General features: G+C 48.4%; 1 protein-coding gene across 2 annotated transcripts; it reads left to right on the top strand.

Annotated features, from left to right (window-relative positions):
- The first annotated feature begins 6,891 nt into the window (after nt 1-6,891).
- Nucleotides 6,892-18,125, top strand: SNX24 (sorting nexin 24). Of its 2 annotated transcripts, none has more exons than XM_032977632.2 (7): nt 6,892-7,060; nt 10,493-10,576; nt 11,010-11,114; nt 11,303-11,397; nt 12,851-12,883; nt 13,778-13,839; nt 14,841-18,125. In XM_032977632.2, the coding sequence occupies exons 1-7, from the start codon at nt 6,971-6,973 to the stop codon at nt 14,909-14,911; spliced, it is 540 nt and encodes a 179-aa protein (XP_032833523.1). In that variant the 5' UTR covers nt 6,892-6,970; the 3' UTR covers nt 14,912-18,125. The 2 variants fall into 2 exon arrangements, with proteins under 2 accessions (XP_032833523.1, XP_032833522.1); XM_032977631.2 differs by having other exon boundaries at nt 6,896-7,060; nt 13,775-13,839.

The raw sequence follows: 18,125 nt of genomic DNA, 5'->3' as shown, positions 1-18,125 counted from the left end.
CAGGTGAGAATTCAAGCAACTCAATTGCACGAGTGGGGGAATGAGTGGGTAAGTGTGCTGGTTAGTTCGTGAGATGGTGGGTGAGTAAATTATTGAGTGAGGTTATAACAGACCAATTCAGACCCTATTGGTCACCCCGCGCCACTTATAAATCTCAACGTTCAGCCTTGCAAAGTTCCATCACAATGGAGAAACACAAACAAATTGACGAATTTTTTTTCCCCCGTATTTAAACGGCTGTACGCCGTATGGACCTGAAAAAAAATCTATTTTTATTCTACAAGAACACGGGTACACCGTATGTGTTGACACGGTATGTCATTGCCCTCTCTTAAACAACAATACCACGATTAAAAACGGACCTGGCTCTCCGTGGCAATTAGCAGAGCAGCACAATTGGACCGTGTGATTCATCGCAGGTGAGCTCACACCGGCCCACACCTGCAGCGCAAATCGGCTCGGGTGAGATCAGCTCCAGATGTATGACACACACCTGTCAACCCATAGGTTTACCCCACATTCTTGCGCAAAGAAATCGAGTTTTCAGGTGCATTCGGCGTACAGCCATTTCAAAACGGGCACATTTTTTTGTCAATTTGTGTTTCTCCATTGTGTAATGGGACTTTGCAAGGATGAACGTTGAGATGTATAAGGGGCACGGGGTGACCAGTAAGGTCTGAATAGTTTCATAGTTTCATTTATTAGGTATAGCCCTGTGAGCCATTCGGCTCTTGAATCGGGTGCAACCGCAACAAACAAAAAAAACAAAAACATGAACAAGAAAACATCTTAAAGTGACTATGTGTGCATGTGCAAACAGAAAATCCATGGAAAAAACACAGCAAAAATATTCCTGATAAAAGCACCGCACACCAACGCTGTGCAAAAATCCCAGTGGGATGCAAGTCAAACAACAACAACAAGAAAACTTAGATTAAGGCCATCAGTCTAACTCCGTACTACAATAAACAAAAACATGGCCAAACCAAAAAACTTTTAGAAATCACCAAAATAAAGCCATAAATGCAATGTAACAGTGATCATAGGAACTGTGACCGATTTTTTTAACAATAATCTACATAAATAACATGTAACACCAAACCCTAGAGCCATAGCTGGCTGCATGAGTCACTCCACAAACAACAGGAGCATCAGTCGGAGTATCACATTTTTCAATGCACCTTTAAGATCAGCTACACTAAATCAATTAATTGATCTGTAATAAGGGGTTTACAGGTATGTAGTAGTGTAGTGTATAGTAGTGTACAGTGAAACCTTGCATTGCGAGCATAATTCGTTCCGGAAACGTGCTCGTAATCCAAAGCACTCGTATATCAAAGCGAATTTCCCCATAAGAAATAATGGAAACTCAGGTGATTCGTTCCACAACCCAAAAATACTGTATTCATATAAAAAATGATTAATACAAAATACCTTTTAATTATTTAAATGTCGTATAAAGTAATCAAATGTATTAATTACATTTAATCGTGGCTGGTGCGAGGGAGACGAGAGTGAGGATTATTGTGTAGGACGACTTTCACTTGCAGTACAGTTGTAGAGGAGTAGAATGGGGAAGTGGCGTCACGTGTGCTGTCCAGTGCGATGACGTGACGTCATGCGCTCGGGGCAGCAGAATGACGTCACGGCTCCTCAAGTATAAAGGGGGGGACCCCGTGACCTCAGCGGGGTCGTAGCTGGTGAGGAGGGTCGGAGAAGGGTGGAACGGGGGGAGCCAGGGGTTTAGGGATAGGGGAGAGGTCACAGTGCCAGGCTGGACGTGGCTGTGCTCCTCGGTCGGCCGTGTTGGCTGATCCCACGGCCGGCGCAGAGGAGACAGCTGTGTCGGGACCTAGCCCGGGACTCCCCTAACCCCAGGGAAGTTGTTCACCCCCTGTGTGTGCTGTTAATATTTGCAATAAACCTTTGGCGGAAGCCCTTAACTTACCCCAGCCTCCGAGTGAGTCGTCGGGAACTTCTCAACACAGTTACTAAAGAACAGTCTCTACACTTGGACACAAAATAAAAAAAATGCTTTACGCACACACCACTATACTGTAATAAACAGTATACACGTGGTCACAACACTATAGTACTGTAGTGAACAGTATACACGTGGTCACAACACTATAGTACTGTAGTAAACAGTATACACTTGGTCACAACACTATAGTACTATAGTAAACAGTACATACGTGGTCACAACACTATAGTACTGTAGTAAACAGTATACACGTGGTCACAACACTATAGTACTGTAGTGAACAGTATACACGTGGTCACACTATAGTACTGTAGTAAAAAGTATACACTTGGTCACAACACTATAGTACTGTAGTAAACAGTACACACGTGGTCACAACACTATAATACTGTAGTAAACAGTACACACGTGGTCACAACACTATAGTACTGTAGTAAACAGTATACACTTGGTCACAACACTATAGTACTGTAGTAAACAATACACACGTGGTCACAACACTATAGTACTGTAGTAAACAGTACACACGTGGTCACAACACTATAATACTGTAGTAAACAGTACACACGTGGTCACAACACTATAGTACTGTAGTGAACAGTATACACGTGGTCACACTATAGTACTGTAGTAAACAGTATACACTTGGTCACAACACTATAGTACTGTAGTAAACAGTATACACTTGGTCACAACACTATAGTACTGTAGTAAACAGTAAACACGTGGTCACAACACTATAGTACTGTAGTAAACAATATACACTTGGTCACAACACTATAGTACTGTAGTAAACAGTATACACTTGGTCACAACACTATAGTACTGTAGTAAACAGTAAACACGTGGTCACAACACTATAGTACTGTAGTAAACAGTATACACGTGGTCACAACACTATAGTACTGTAGTAAACAGTATACACGTGGTCACAACACTATAGTACTGTAGTAAACAGTACACACGTGGTCACAACACTATAGTACTGTAGTAAACAGTACACACGTGGTCACAATACTATAGTACTGTAGTAAACAGTATACACTGGTCACAACACTATAGTACTGTAGTAAACAGTATACACTTGGTCACAACACTATAGTACTGTAGTAAACAGTATACACGTGGTCACAACACTATAGTACTGTAGTAAACAGTATACACGTGGTCACAACACTATAGTACTGTAGTAAACAGTACACACGTGGTCACAACACTATAGTACTGTAGTAAACAGTACACACGTGGTCACAACACTATAGTACTGTAATAAACAGTATACACTTGGTCACAACACTATAGTATTGTAGTAAACAGTATACACTTGGTCACAACACTATAGTACTGTAGTAAACAGTACACACGTGGTCACAACACTATAGTACTGTAGTAAACAGTATACACGTGGTCACAACACTAAACAGTACACACGTGGTCACAACACTATAGTACTGTAGTAAACAGTACACACGTGGTCACAACACTATAGTACTGTAGTAAACAGTACACACGTGGTCACAACACTATAGTACTGTAGTAAACAGTACACACGTGGTCACAACACTATAGCACTGTAGTAAACAGTACACACGTGGTCACAACACTATAGTACTGTTTTGAACAGTATACACTTGGTCACAACACTATAGTACTGTAGTAAACAGTATACACGTGGTCACAACACTACAGTACTGTAGTAAACAGTATACACGTGGTCACAACACTATAGTACTGTAGTAAACAGTACACACGTGGTCACAACACTATAGTACTGTAGTAAACAGTACACACGTGGTCACAACACTATAGTACTGTAGTAAACAGTACACACGTGGTCACAACACTATAGTACTGTAGTAAACAGTACACACGTGGCCACAACACTATAGTACTGTAGTAAACAGTACACACGTGGTCACAACACTATAGTACTATAGTAAACAGTACACACGTGGTCACAACACTATAGCACTGTAGTAAACAGTATACACGTGGTCACAACACTATAGTACTGTAGTAAACAGTACACACGTGGTCACAACACTATAGTACTGTAGTAAACAGTATACACGTGGTCACAACACTATAGTACTGTAGTAAACAGTATACACGTGGTCACAACACTATAGTACTGTAGTAAACAGTACACACGTGGTCACAACACTATAGTACTGTAGTAAACAGTACACACGTGGTCACAACACTATAGTACTGTAGTAAACAGTACACACGTGGTCACAACACTATAGTACTGTAGTAAACAGTACACACGTGGTCACAACACTATAGTACTGTAGTAAACAGTACACACGTGGTCACAACACTATAATACTGTAGTAAACAGTACACACGTGGTCACAACACTATAGTACTGTAGTAAACAATATACACTTGGTCACAACACTATAGTACTGTAGTAAACAGTACACACGTGGTCACAACACTATAGTACTGTAGTAAACAGTATACACTGGTCACAACACTATAGTACTGTAGTAAACAGTATACACTTGGTCACAACACTATAGTACTGTAGTAAACAGTATACACGTGGTCACAACACTATAGTACTGTAGTAAACAGTATACACGTGGTCACAACACTATAGTACTGTAGTAAACAGTACACACGTGGTCACAACACTATAGTACTGTAGTAAACAGTACACACGTGGTCACAACACTATAGTACTGTAATAAACAGTATACACTTGGTCACAACACTATAGTATTGTAGTAAACAGTATACACTTGGTCACAACACTATAGTACTGTAGCAAACAGTACACACGTGGTCACAACACTATAGTACTGTAGTAAACAGTATACACGTGGTCACAACACTAAACAGTACACACGTGGTCACAACACTATAGTACTGTAGTAAACAGTACACACGTGGTCACAACACTATAGTACTGTAGTAAACAGTACACACGTGGTCACAACACTATAGTACTGTAGTAAACAGTATACACTTGGTCACAACACTATAGTACTGTAGTAAACAGTATACACGTGGTCATAACACTATAGTACTGTAGTAAACAGTACACACGTGGTCACAACACTATAGTACTGTTTTGAACAGTATACACTTGGTCACAACACTATAGTACTGTAGTAAACAGTATACACGTGGTCACAACACTACAGTACTGTAGTAAACAGTATACACGTGGTCACAACACTATAGTACTGTAGTAAACAGTACACACGTGGTCACAACACTATAGTACTGTAGTAAACAGTACACACGTGGTCACAACACTATAGTACTGTAGTAAACAGTACACACGTGGTCACAACACTATAGTACTGTAGTAAACAGTACACACGTGGTCACAACACTATAGTACTGTAGTAAACAGTACACACGTGGTCACAACACTATAGTACTATAGTAAACAGTACACACGTGGTCACAACACTATAGCACTGTAGTAACCAGTATACACGTGGTCACAACACTATAGTACTGTAGTAAACAGTACACACGTGGTCACAACACTATAGAACTGTAGTAAACAGTATACACGTGGTCACAACACTATAGTACTGTAGTAAACAGTATACACGTGGTCACAACACTATAGTACTGTAGTAAACAGTACACACGTGGTCACAACACTATAGTACTGTAGTAAACAGTACACACGTGGTCACAACACTATAGTACTGTAGTAAACAGTACACACGTGGTCACAACACTATAGTACTGTAGTAAACAGTACACACGTGGTCACAACACTATAGTACTGTAGTAAACAGTACACACGTGGTCACAACACTATAGTACTGTAGTAAACAGTACACACGTGGTCACAACACTATAGTACTGTAGTAAACAGTACACACGTGGTCACAACACTATAGTACTGTAGTAAACAGTACACACGTGGTCACAACACTATAGTACTGTAGTACACAGTACACACGTGGTCACAACACTATAGTACTGTAGTAAACAGTACACACGTGGTCACAACACTATAGTACTATAGTAAACAGTACACACGTGGTCACAACACTATAGTACTGTAGTAAACAGTACACACGTGGTCACAACACTATAGTACTGTAGTAAACAGTATACATGTGGTCACAACACTATAGTACTGTAGTAAACAGTACACACGTGGTCACAACACTATAGTACTGTAGTAAACAGTACACACTTGGTCACAACACTATAGTACTGTAATAAACAGTATACACTTGGTCACAACACTATAGTACTGTAGTAAACACTATACACGTGGTCACAACACTATAGTACTGTAGTAAACAGTATACACTTGGTCACAACACTATAGTACTGTAGTAAACAGTACACACGTGGTCACAACACTATAGTACTGTAGTAAACAGTATACACTTGGTCACAACGCTATAGTACTGTAGTAAACAGTACACACGTGGTCACAACACTATAGTATTGTAGTAAACAGTATACACTTGCTCACAACACTATAGTACTGTAGTAAACAGTATACACTTGGTCACAACGCTATAGTACTGTAGTAAACAGTACACACGTGGTCACAACACTATAGTACTGTAGTAAACAGTACACACGTGGTCACAACACCCTAGTACTGTAGTAAACAGTACACACGTGGTCACAACACTATAGTACTGTAGTAAACAGTATACACGTGGTCACAACACTATAGTACTGTAGTAAACAGTACACACGTGGTCACAACACTATAGTACTGTAGTAAACAGTACACACGTGGTCACAACACCCTAGTACTGTAGTAAACAGTACACACGTGGTCACAACACTACAGTACTGTGGTAAACAGTACACACGTGGTCTGCGTGTGACACACACACGTGGCACTGCGTACTTTCGTTGTCCCCCTCGTGTTTCGTCACGCCGCGGTCACGTGAGCCGCGCGCCCCTCCCCCCGCGGGGGGGGGGGGGGTCACGTGACGCTGCCGCGCCGGGAGGAAGCGGGCAGCAGCGGCAGCTACAGGAATGGAGGCGCTGCTGCGCGTCCCCTCCTTCAGGCAGGAGGGCGCGGACGCGGAGAGGGCAGCCTCCTCCTCGTCGTCGTCCCCCTACACGGTGAGGCGAGTAGCGGCGGCGGCGGCGGCGGCGTCTGCGGCTGCTGCTGCAGGGGGAGGAGGAGGGAAGAGAGAGCGGAGACACGGGGCCGAGGCCGAGCCGCGGAGGAGCAGGACTCACCCGCACAGGCCCAGGCCCAGGGCTCCGGGAGGGAGGCCCCCTGGGGGTTCACGCGGGCGCAGTGCGGGATCACGCCGGGGGTGTGGTCAGGTTGTAGTGTGGTCAGGTTGTAGTGTGGTCAGGTTGTAGTGTGGTCAGGTTGTAGTGTGATCAGGTTGTGGTGTGTGGTCAGGTTGTAGTGTGTGGTCAGGTTGTAGTGTGGTCAGGTCCTAGTGTGTGGTCAGTTGCAGTGTGTGGTCAGGTTGTAGTGTGATCGGGAGGTGGTGTGGTCATGTTGTAGTGTGATCAGGTTGTAGTGTGTGGTCAGGTTGTGGTGTGTGGTCAGGTTGTAGTGTGTGGTCAGGTTGTAGTGTGGTCAGGTCGTGGTGTGTGGTCATGTTGTAGTGTGGTTAGGTTGTGGTGTGTGGTCATGTCGTGGTGTGTGGTCATGTTGTTGTGTGATCAGGTTGTAGTGTGGTCAGGTTGTGGTGTGTGGTCAGGTTGTAGTGTGTGGTCAGGTCGTAGTGTGGTCAGGTTGTGGTGTGGTCAGTTTGTAGTGTGATCAGGTTGTGGTGTGTGGTCAGGTTGTAGTGTGTGGTCAGGTTGTGGTGTGTGGTCAGGTTGTAGTGTGGTCAGGTTGTAGTGTGGTCAGGTTGTAGTGTGGTCAGGTTGTAGTGTGATCAGGTTGTGGTGTGTGGTCAGGTTGTGGTGTGGTCAGTTTGTAGTGTGGTCAGGTTGTAGTGTGATCAGGTTGTGGTGTGTGGTCAGGTTGTAGTGTGGTCAGGTTGTAGTGTGATCAGGTTGTGGTGTGTGGTCAGGTTGTAGTGTGTGGTCAGGTCGTAGTGTGGTCAGGTTGTGGTGTGGTCAGTTTGTAGTGTGATCAGGTTGTGGTGTGTGGTCAGGTTGTAGTGTGTGGTCAGGTTGTAGTGTGGTCAGGTTGTAGTGTGGTCAGTTCGTGGTGTGTGGTCAGGTCGTGGTGTGTGGTCAGGTTGTGTGTGGTCAGGTCGTGGTGTGTGGTGAGGTTGTGTGTGGTCAGGTTGTAGTGTGTGGTCAGGTTGTGTGTGGTCAGGTCGTGGTGTGTGGTCAGGTTGTAGTGTGGTCAGGTCGTGGTGTGTGGTCATGTTGTAGTGTGGTTAGGTTGTGGTGTGTGGTCAGGTCGTGGTGTGTGGTCATGTTGTAGTGTGGTCAGGTTGTAGTGTGTGGTCAGGTTGTAGTGTGGTCAGGTTGTATCGTGTGGTCAAGTCGTAGTGTGGTCAGGTGGTGTGTGGTCAGGTTGTAGTCTGGTCAGTTTGTAGTGTGGTCAGTTTGTAGTGTGGTCAGTTGTGGTGTGTGGTCAGGTTGTGGTGTGGTCAGGTTGTAGTGTGGTCAGGTTGTGGTGTGTGGTCAGGTTGTAGTGTGGTCAGGTTGTAGTGTGTGGTCAGGTTGTAGTGTGTGGTCAGGTTGTAGTGTGGTCAGGTAGTGTGGTCAGGTTGTAGTGTGGTCAGGTCGTGGTGTGGTCAGGTCGGGCCCTGGTGTCTGGTCAAAACGTGGTGTGTGGTCGAGGCGTGGTGTAGTCAGGTTGTATTGTGGCCAAGTTGTCATGGTCGGGATGTACTGTAGTCGGGATGTGGTGTAGTCAGGTTGTAGTGAGGTCGGAACGTGGGGTGGTCAGGTTGTGATGTGGTCAGGTTGTTGTGGTTTGGCGGATACGTGGTGTGGTTGGGGCATGGTGTAGTCACATTGTGATGTGATTGCGCTTGCTGTGGTCAAATTGTTGCGTGGTCGGGGCGTGGTGTGGCCAATTTATGGTGTGGTCAGATTGTGGGGTGTTCGAAAAAGCTTGGGTGTGGTCATATTTGTGATGGTGGGGGTGTGGCCCAGTAGAGCCAAGTGGGTTCCTCATTTGAAGCAATTGGCGGGACCCCGGGGTCTCATCACTGCCCCGGGGTGGGAAAACCCGCGTAGCGACACGAGTCTTGCCTTATCGACAACAAAACTAGTGTCAATCGATTGGCCTCGTCGAGAGCTACTCGCGGCACTAAGTTTCGTAAAAAGTTGAAAAATTACAAAAACACGTTAAATTCACTGCGGGGGCGGGCTCGCCTCGGCAAAGAAGCTGAGGATCGACGGCTGACCGGAGGGCGTCGGACGCCCCCCGGGGCTTGCGTTTGGCCGGTGGGGTGGCGCCCATCGTGTCGATCGCCGCCTGCTGGCGCTTGTTGGCGCGAGTCTGGGCGGGCGGCGCTTTGCTGTCGGGATCACGAGTGGGCGGACTGAAACATAATAATTATTGACCTGATTTTTGCGGGACCCCGGGGTGCCACCAAATGATTCATTTGTCTATATCGCGGGTATTGAGCCATATTCTTTGCACGTCTGACATGTCAATTACCTTTAAAAAAAATGTTTAGCAGGTAAGGCCCACTGAGCTATATACTGTAGTTCTTTTTCAGATCCGACCTGGCCACAAATGATACCGCAATGAAGTGGTTTATCAGATGGAAATTTATAGCAGCCAAATATACTACAGACGCGTGTTTATAAATGTGGAGGGACGAACTGGAGCAACTGGAGATAAAAACCACGTGACCTCAGGGAAAACATGCAAACTCCAAATATACAGGCGTCGGGGTTGGGATCGAACCCACGACCTCAAACACATGACCTCGAGGTAGTTAACATCTCTCCACTGCGGTGCCCCCTGCATACCTTTAGAATCAACGTGCATTAAGAGTATTTGGCTGCTATAAGTTTCCACATGATAAGCCACTTCGTTGAGCTACCATTTGTGGCCAGGTCGCTTCTGAAAAGAGCGAAATGTTATAGCTCAGCCTTACCTGGTAAAATAAAAATAGTTCAAATAGTTTTGTCCGGGCACTGGTTCTGAGAGCCACAAATGTGTTGCAGTTTTATGGACTTTCCTCGACAGTATAAAACATTACAGTTCCTGTACATGTCACTATATACTGTAATTCATTAAGGACTGTCAGTATAACTACAAAACGGACTGCTGTTATGCTGTGTAAATAGTGCATCAACGCAAATTGGTCATCCAATAATCAATGACAAGTTGTGTCTCACAGCCCGACTTGGGTGAAGGAAGAGAACTTGCTCCAGTGATATTTAAATCACGTGCACGTAATTGTTTGCTGGGCTGATGCTGCCAAACTGACTACACGTGTGAGTTAGCATGCGGTGTTGGGTGGCCGACCAGGGATCGAACCCTGGACCTCAGACGTGTGCCGGTTTCTGACGCACGACGGGGTTGCTCCAACGTTACTCGTGACTCGCTGCCCGCTCCGAGCCTGGATGGGCTCGAGCGGCGTCGCTCACGGGGCGCGCGTGCTTCCGCAGGTCTTCAAGGTGGAGGTGACCATGAACGGCAGGAAGCACTTTCTGGAGAAGCGCTACAGCGAGTTCCACGCACTGCACAAGCAGGCAAGGCTCCCTCCTCCTCGCAGTGAGAACCGCCACGCTCTCTCCAGCCTCCACACGGGGGCCCCGCGTTTGCGCAACCGAGATGCATTCACGCCGAAGACACTCGCCGTCGTCCCCCGGTTGTGAGCGCCGCGGCTCAACGGACACACAACTAGTGTGGAGACGATCTACGGCCTGGGTTTCCATTGAACGAGTAACGCACATGCAGGCACACAAATGTGATCCCAGTTTTTGGGACCCCTGAACTCAACCGGGTACAAGGCTGTGAGCACGTGTGCCATGGCTGAACCTGCTGTTGTAGAGTTTTCTCTTCAGATTGCATCCAGCCAGGGCTGGTGGGGGGGGGGGGGGGGGCGTCTCGAGGAACATGTGACCCTAACAAGTTCTCCCTGTGCTCCCCCCCCCCCCCGCCGCCGCCGCCTTTTTTCGTCAGCTCAAGAAAGTAATTAAAACCCCCGAGTTCCCACCGAAGCACGTGAGGAATTGGGTTCCAAAAGTCCTGGAGCAGAGGCGGCAAGGGCTGGAGTGTTACCTGCAGGTAGGCGGCGACGGCACGGGCTGCACAGTTTGGCGCGCGCCCGCCGCACGCACACCCGCCCACCGGTCCACCCGTCCACCTGCCCGCCGGCCCACTCGCCAGGCCACCCCACCCATCCAAGCAACCACACCCACCCACCAAGGGCGCGCTCCCCCTTTTTAACACGATTTGCCGGTTTTTCCTCCGAGGGAATCCTGTACGAGAACGAAGAGCTGCCCAAGGTCTTACTGGAGTTCCTCAGCATCCGGCACCTGCCCTCGATTCACAAGGCTGACAGCTACGAGTATGTTGAGAGCGCTGCGCACACGCCCACAGATGCACCGCAGCCAGTGGCATTGTCGCGACATTATCAGCTCAGGGGCTGCGGCAATCGGTCAGGTGGGGCCACAATGTTTGATTTTGTCCCTTCGCACAGTCGCACCTCGGCTATATATCGTGGCTCCTCTTGCCAAATGACATAATTACATGCGTTTTAGTTTTTTTTAAACTGTTGTTGAAAACATATCTCGTGGGTTTTTTTGGGGGTTAGATCGCGTAAATATAAATGTGTGGGTAAGCCCGCCACCACCCGACACAAGCCAAATAATGATGTTTGTCATGTAAACAAAACGTGGCAATTCGTTACTAGCTCAGCACACCGGTGTGTTGGAGAGTAAACCCATAACATTTACAATTCGAGTACAGTACAACGTTTTGGCAGTAATTACAACCAGCATCGTCAGGCGACAGCCAAAGTTGTGGAGAAATCCTCCTGTTTCGGTCTTAAATCCTCTTGTTTCATTCTTAGCAGGTGGTGGCGGGTTTAACGACACTTTTTTATTACACGATTTAACCCAAAAAAAATCTCACGCTGGTTGTCAAGGGGACCCCAGATCATAGCTCTGGCCACCAGGGGGGCGCCAAGGTACCCCCCTGCCTGCCCCACCCCAGCTACGCGACTGACCCGAGCCCAGACTCCTGTATGTGCGATTCCAATTGAGTGATTTGCAGGTCATTTTCACAGGATTGGTGATTTTATTTTGGTTTAAAGCTTTCGTGACTGCAGGGATTCATATTCTTGGTTCTTTCGGTAAAGTCACGTAGAAGGGAAACAATAAAATAATAAAATATATATAAAACAATAAAATTCTCACGACGTTTCGACTGCAACACAAGCATTCATCATCAGGTGTGAAAACCACAGCAAGAAAATTTGAAATTTTCTTGCTGTCGTAACGTCGTGAAAATTGTATTGTTGTATATTTTTAGTGTATTGTTTCCCTTCTACGTGACTTTACCGAAAGAACCAAGAATATAGGATTGGGGATGTTTTGGCCACTATACCACTTACAGTGTGTGTGTGTGTTTTATTTAACCCCTTTCGGAGGAAAACAGAAAACCCAGAGGAATCCCATGCAGAACAGGGGCAGAACATACAAATTCCCACACAGAAAGGGTGGCCAAGTTGGGAATCGAACCCAGGCCCCTTCTTGCTGTGAGGCACTAGTGCCGCCACTGCACTGCCGCCCTTCTGCCCGTTTTTCCATTCCCGCCCAGTTCTGTTTACTGGAACGAATGGAGCAGTGTACACCAAAAGTTGAACAACACCCATTGTCTGCCTTAGAAAATATAGATACAAAAAAAAAACTCTGCCTTAGATTAAAAAACAAAACACAAACAGCCATGTTCTCTCCACTGCTTGTCTCCATCGGTGCCAATAAGCGGTGAGTTTGACGGAGGTTTTTTTTTCTTTTCAGCTCCTTGGACGATCTCGATTCAGAAGAGCCGAGGTGAGACCGCAGTGTCGCAGTGTCGATGGCGATAATTCCAAACGGGTCGCGGAGTGCTCCCACTGAGCGAGGCATTGCTGCGTGACAATTGCCACGGTGGATCGTCGGCAAGTGCCAGTGGGCGTTAAGACCCACACGGTGTCGTCCTTCACTAAGAGCCGAGCGGCAGGATTGGCGGCATTGATAACACCGATCACGCGCGCTTTTCTGCGCGTTTGGCGTTTGTGTGTTTTCCTCCCGGGTTTTTGGGTTTCCTCTGATAGCTAAAAATAAAATCACACACTGGTATTGGCCAAACATCCCCAATGCTGAACACTTGAAAGTTACTCAATTGTGATCACACATGGCAGCAGCGTCGCTTCGCTCCTGTAAAAAAAACGTGACAGGACCCTCCCTGAAAAGGAGTCTTGAGACTCAGTGAGGCTTTCCTGGGTAAACAAGAGTAAATAAAACAATAAAATGGGTGACTGGCTGAAGGCACACGAGTGGGTGGCGCAGCTATTGATAATTTCCCTCGCCGGTGCAGAGGGTTTTTTCGCACCTTAAGAATCAAATTTGCTAATCCGGCTTTATCCAGCACTAAAGCATTGGTTACCCCAGCCTTTAACGTTCTACTGGGACCGAATGCGTGCAGTGTTCTGCTAAAGACTGCGTTAAAATCTCCCGGTCGAAAATCTTCTCCTCTGGCACCCAATGAGCGCGGCTTAGAGATGCTTGCGTTGTGGCCGCGTGCCGTGTGAAATGGAGGCCCAAAGGGCCGACGAGGGTTTCCCCACTTGTGCCTTACGACGCCGCGACGTAGCGCGATGCGACGTGTAAAGCTGGGCCGCGGTAACGACGCGGTTGCCTGCGGTTGCCTGCGGTTGCCTGCGGTGGCCGTGTTCCCCACAGCAGGCTCTGCCACCAGCCGGTGCTGGCCTACTCCCGGGACCCGTACGTACTGCCGGCCATGTCGGGTGAGCACCTCACTCGCCCTGACCCGCACTCCTCACCTCCTGCTCCTAACCTCCCGCTCCTCACCTCCCGCTCCTCACCCAACGCGCCACACTCGGCGCTCCTCACCCGACACCCGACACTCCACACACACCTCACCTCCCACTAGTCACCCTCCCACTCCTCACCCCACACGCCACACCAGACACTCTTTGCCCGACACTTCTCACCACCCACTCCACACCCAATGCGCCACACTCGACGCTCCTCACCCAACACTCCACACACACCTCACCTCCCACTAGTCACCCTCCCGCTCCTCACCCAACGCGCCACACTCGGCGCTTCTCACCTGACACCCGACACGCCACACACACCTCACCTCCCACTCGTCACCCTCCCACTCCTCACCTCCCACCCACCATTGCGCGGTCCTCCATGGTGCACGGCCCCCTCCAGAGGCGCTCCACGGCCCGAGTGTCTTCGCAGTGACACGCGTCGGTGTCCTCCGAGTAGCCCTGCATGTTGACCTTTCGCCTGCCTGCTCCAGTTCGGAGGCGGTTTCAATGTACCCACGTTGAGCGACCCGTTCTCTGCGCCGGTGGCGAGGTTCTCTGTGACGTCGATGGGCGTTTGACCCCCCCTTGGTGATTGCGGCGAGCGGTGTTCGCCACTTTTCCGCTCGTGTAGTGCTGTCGGTGATTTTAAGCAGCTCCATTGCGGCTCAGAAGCTTTTCCGTGATTTCAGGTGGCGATACGCCGTGATCGTATCTCTGTGACCGCTCGCCGTATCCGCACGGCGTGACCGCTCTCAAAGACCAATCGCCTTGACCACTCGCCTTGACCACTCGCCGTGACCGCTCGCCGTGACAGCTCGCCGTTAACCGCCTGCCGTTGACACCTGCGGTTGACCGCCTGCCTTGACCGCCTGCCTTGACCGCCCCGCTGTGATCGTCCGTCTTGACCTCTCGCCAAATCTGCTCACTGTTGACAGCACCAATGGTGATGCCTTTTCCCCCCACAGAGGGCCTCCCCAACATCGTGGTGGACGGTGTTCTGCAGGGCCTGTCCCTGCCGCCCATACAGCAAAGGTGATGGCGACCCCGTGACCCAGCTTCTCATCAGCAAGCGCCTCTTGCCCCTCAATCTGACACTGGAGCGCTTGCGTGTCTGCACCGTCACTCACTCGCCATTCCCTCTGGGCAAGTGACCGAGCGAGTGCACTTGACCCTCTTGTTGCACGGAGACTCTGTTATCTGCATCACTGAATGTTTGTAACGGCAGCTATAGTACGGGCGGGGTGGGGTTGTTTGTTTTTATTTCAACCTTGTATCCACATACAGCATATCATTTACACAGCATTAATATATTACGGGATAGACGTGTGTACCGTAGGTTTTTAAAAATAATCGAAAGTTAAACATATTATGAGACCTTGTTGATAGTCTTACTTGAAACATTTAATGGAGATTAAAGCGAGCTTTGAAATCACAAGTACATAGCAAGAACTGCATGAAGGACACTTTAAACAGTAAACTTGGCATTAACATACAGTATAGTAATCATCGTAATGCGTGTGTGCTGTTGCATAGATGTGACAATCACAGGGATGGCTGCGCTGCTTGGCTTAGGATTACAGTAAGCCCTCGTTTAACACGGTAGACGAGGTTCTGAAAACTGCCGCGTTAAGCGGAATGCGCGTGAAGATAAAACATTTTGTCATAAATAAAGGGGTTACAATAAAGTTTGGCGACATGTACGATGTACTACGGACGCCCGGTGAGATGGCGGCACAAATAGCTTGAGGCTGTGCGCCGCCGCGTTACTGTATCGTTCCGCTTAATGTATTCCTCCGCTCAGCCGCGCAAGCTCAAGAAAGTAGTTCATCATCGACCGCATTACATAAACAACAGAAGGATTCCCTAATGAAGGGAGCTGCGTTATGGCGAAAACGCGGTGCGTGCGCAAACGTTAAGCGAGGACTTGGCGTACGTTCCTGCCACCATCCAAACGTAAACCCATCAAAACGGCACGGCGAAGCAGACGAATCGGTGCTGGAGCCGTGTTTCCGGCGCTGTGTTTGCGGCAGATGTAAACACTCGTTGGTGTGGGAACACACAAAGAGACCGATTGCAGTTTTGTGGCATTACTTTCTGCATGGCTGTGGCCTGCCGATGATTGATAGTCGTAGTGAAATCTGCACTCTCTTGCCATGAAGGAGGGAGGACATAAGAGGGATTGTACTGCGCTGATGATCCCTAATATAGGGCGAAACTCCAGTACGCGATAGGTCGTGTTGTATTTACCACCATGACATTTTAACAAGGCAGCGCGCATTCTGGTGACTTGAGAGCCCAACAAAAGGCTGCGATGCAGCCTCATCCTCGTCGAGGAGCATAAACCAATCGCGCAAACTACGGTCATCCTCGCAGTAGCGGTTTTCGGCTAACCATAGAACAAAGATGGTCACTGCATCGCGTGGCGCTTTCAGATGCGCTTCTGTGGCCATTTGGAACGCTCCTTCCGATATTAGGAAGACACTGGGGATATGCACTTTTAAAATCTCGTTGTAAAACTAATTTCTTTATAACTGATCTTTACGTTTAGTTTGTTGCCCCTTCCCCCCCACCCCCGCCACACCTCGGATTTGCACGGTTGGCTACGTACGGTGCGAAAGACGTTCAACATACATACGTATATGCACGCATACATACTCGCACCGGGTTGGCAAAGTGCACTGCGTTGTTGGTTTGCCCGCGGCGAGTGCCGGGGGGGGGGGGGGGGCGGGGGATGCCAATGGTGCTGTAGCCGCGCGGAGTTCGACGCGACATCCCCTCTGCCGCCTGCAGCTTTGTCCAAAAACGACGATGGCTCCAAAAAAGTTAAGCTGTTACCCGCATGCTTTATCGATGTTTATACTTTATTAACAGTGTACATTTTTGTCAACTCGAGGGCTCCTCTCTTGTGTGTTTTTTTTTCAAAATGACCCATTGAGCTGTTTCGGTGTCGACTGTTGGGTGTGCGCCGACTACTGACTTTCCTGCTGACTGTGCTTGAACAGTGTGCCAGTAGTGGGGCAATGGTCACTCACCAGATGGAGCACACACGTCGGCGCGTTTCACTTGCCATGTCTTGCAGAATTTCGCCGGGCTACAGAGTGAACATTGAATCAGAGGTCTACACTACGGGCCGAGATTTGCACCTTAATGAGACGAGGATCTCTGTGGCCTGGCTGGGGTGCAGTGTTGGGACAGTGGAAGGTGGCGGTGTGCGTTGTAAGGAAGCAGCTGGAAGCGTTCGGGTGTTGATTGCTGTCCGAGACGGGCCCGGGGAGGCTGCTCATAGTCAGCCGCAAGCTCGCTGCTGTTAACACTACTGCATGTCTGTGAACGTGAGAGGCTGCCGCCCTTGACGCCGTTTTGAAGCGGGCAATATTGCTTGTACCGTTATACGCAGAGAAAAACGAGGGCCGGTGTCTCCATGGACACTCGGCGGTTCTAAATGAAGTCAACGGCGTCTCGCTTAACTTTCCCACTGCGAATGAAAATCAAAATTGCGTTCACCCGAAGCAGGGCCATCCATTGGCCCGGGATAAATCAAACTAAAGTGGAAGTATTACAGCTGACACGTCGAAGTGTGCTCCCTCCTCCTCCCTCCCCCCTCCTCCCCCTCCTTACCGCCTATTCCTCCCCCCTCCTCCTCCTTACCCCCTCTTCCTCCCTCCCCCCTCCTCCCTCCGTCCTCCTCCCTCCTCCTTACCCCCTCTTCCTCCTCCTCCCCCCCCTCTTTCTCCGTCCTCCTCCCTCCCCCCTCCTCCTCCCTCCCCCTCCTTACCGCCTATTCCTCCCCCTCCTCCTCCTTACTTCCTCCTCCTCCCCCCCTCTTCCCCCCTCCTCCTCCCTCCTCCTTCCTCCCCCTCCTTCCATTGCGTTCCGATTGGCTGATTGTGCAGCTGAGAATACCAGTGGTACAAGCATTGGCTCGAAAGTGCCCTGTTGTTGGTCAAGTTGTTCACCTTTTAATTTCAGAAAATACAATTTTAACTTTGCATTGTATTTAACGCCTTATAGGAATATCGCCGTAATGATTCAAGGTAATGACATTGTAGGACAGACGGTGATTGTGCTGTTTTCTGCCCGTTCGTACACGATGCGTATTATTTGATGCAACAAACTATGCCCTCGAGTCACAGAGCACTGTTAAAAAAGAGTCCTCGGAACTCACTGAATTATATTATTTAAAACGAAAATGTCACGTGTGATAACACGTCTTCGTGTAAATGCAATAAAAGCAAAATGCTGTTATGACA

Source organism: Petromyzon marinus, chromosome 63 (assembly GCF_048934315.1).
Source record: "Petromyzon marinus isolate PM22_M1 ecotype Great Lakes invasive population chromosome 63, UKy_Petmar_22M1.pri1.0, whole genome shotgun sequence".
NCBI classification, from domain to species: domain Eukaryota; kingdom Metazoa; phylum Chordata; class Hyperoartia; order Petromyzontiformes; family Petromyzontidae; genus Petromyzon; species Petromyzon marinus.
Note: the sequence above shows the minus strand (reverse complement) of the source record. Positions and strands in the feature narration are given on the sequence as shown.

Bases quoted from the DNA above. Each gene is read 5' to 3' on its own strand.
- SNX24 (XM_032977631.2), top strand. From the start codon at position 6,971: ATGGAGGCGCTGCTGCGCGTCCCCTCCTTCAGGCAGGAGGGCGCGGAC. The intron at 7,061-10,492 runs GTGAGGCGAGTA...GTGCTTCCGCAG, and splicing joins CGTCGTCGTCCCCCTACACG to GTCTTCAAGGTGGAGGTGAC. The intron at 11,115-11,302 runs GTAGGCGGCGAC...TTTTCCTCCGAG, and splicing joins GGCTGGAGTGTTACCTGCAG to GGAATCCTGTACGAGAACGA.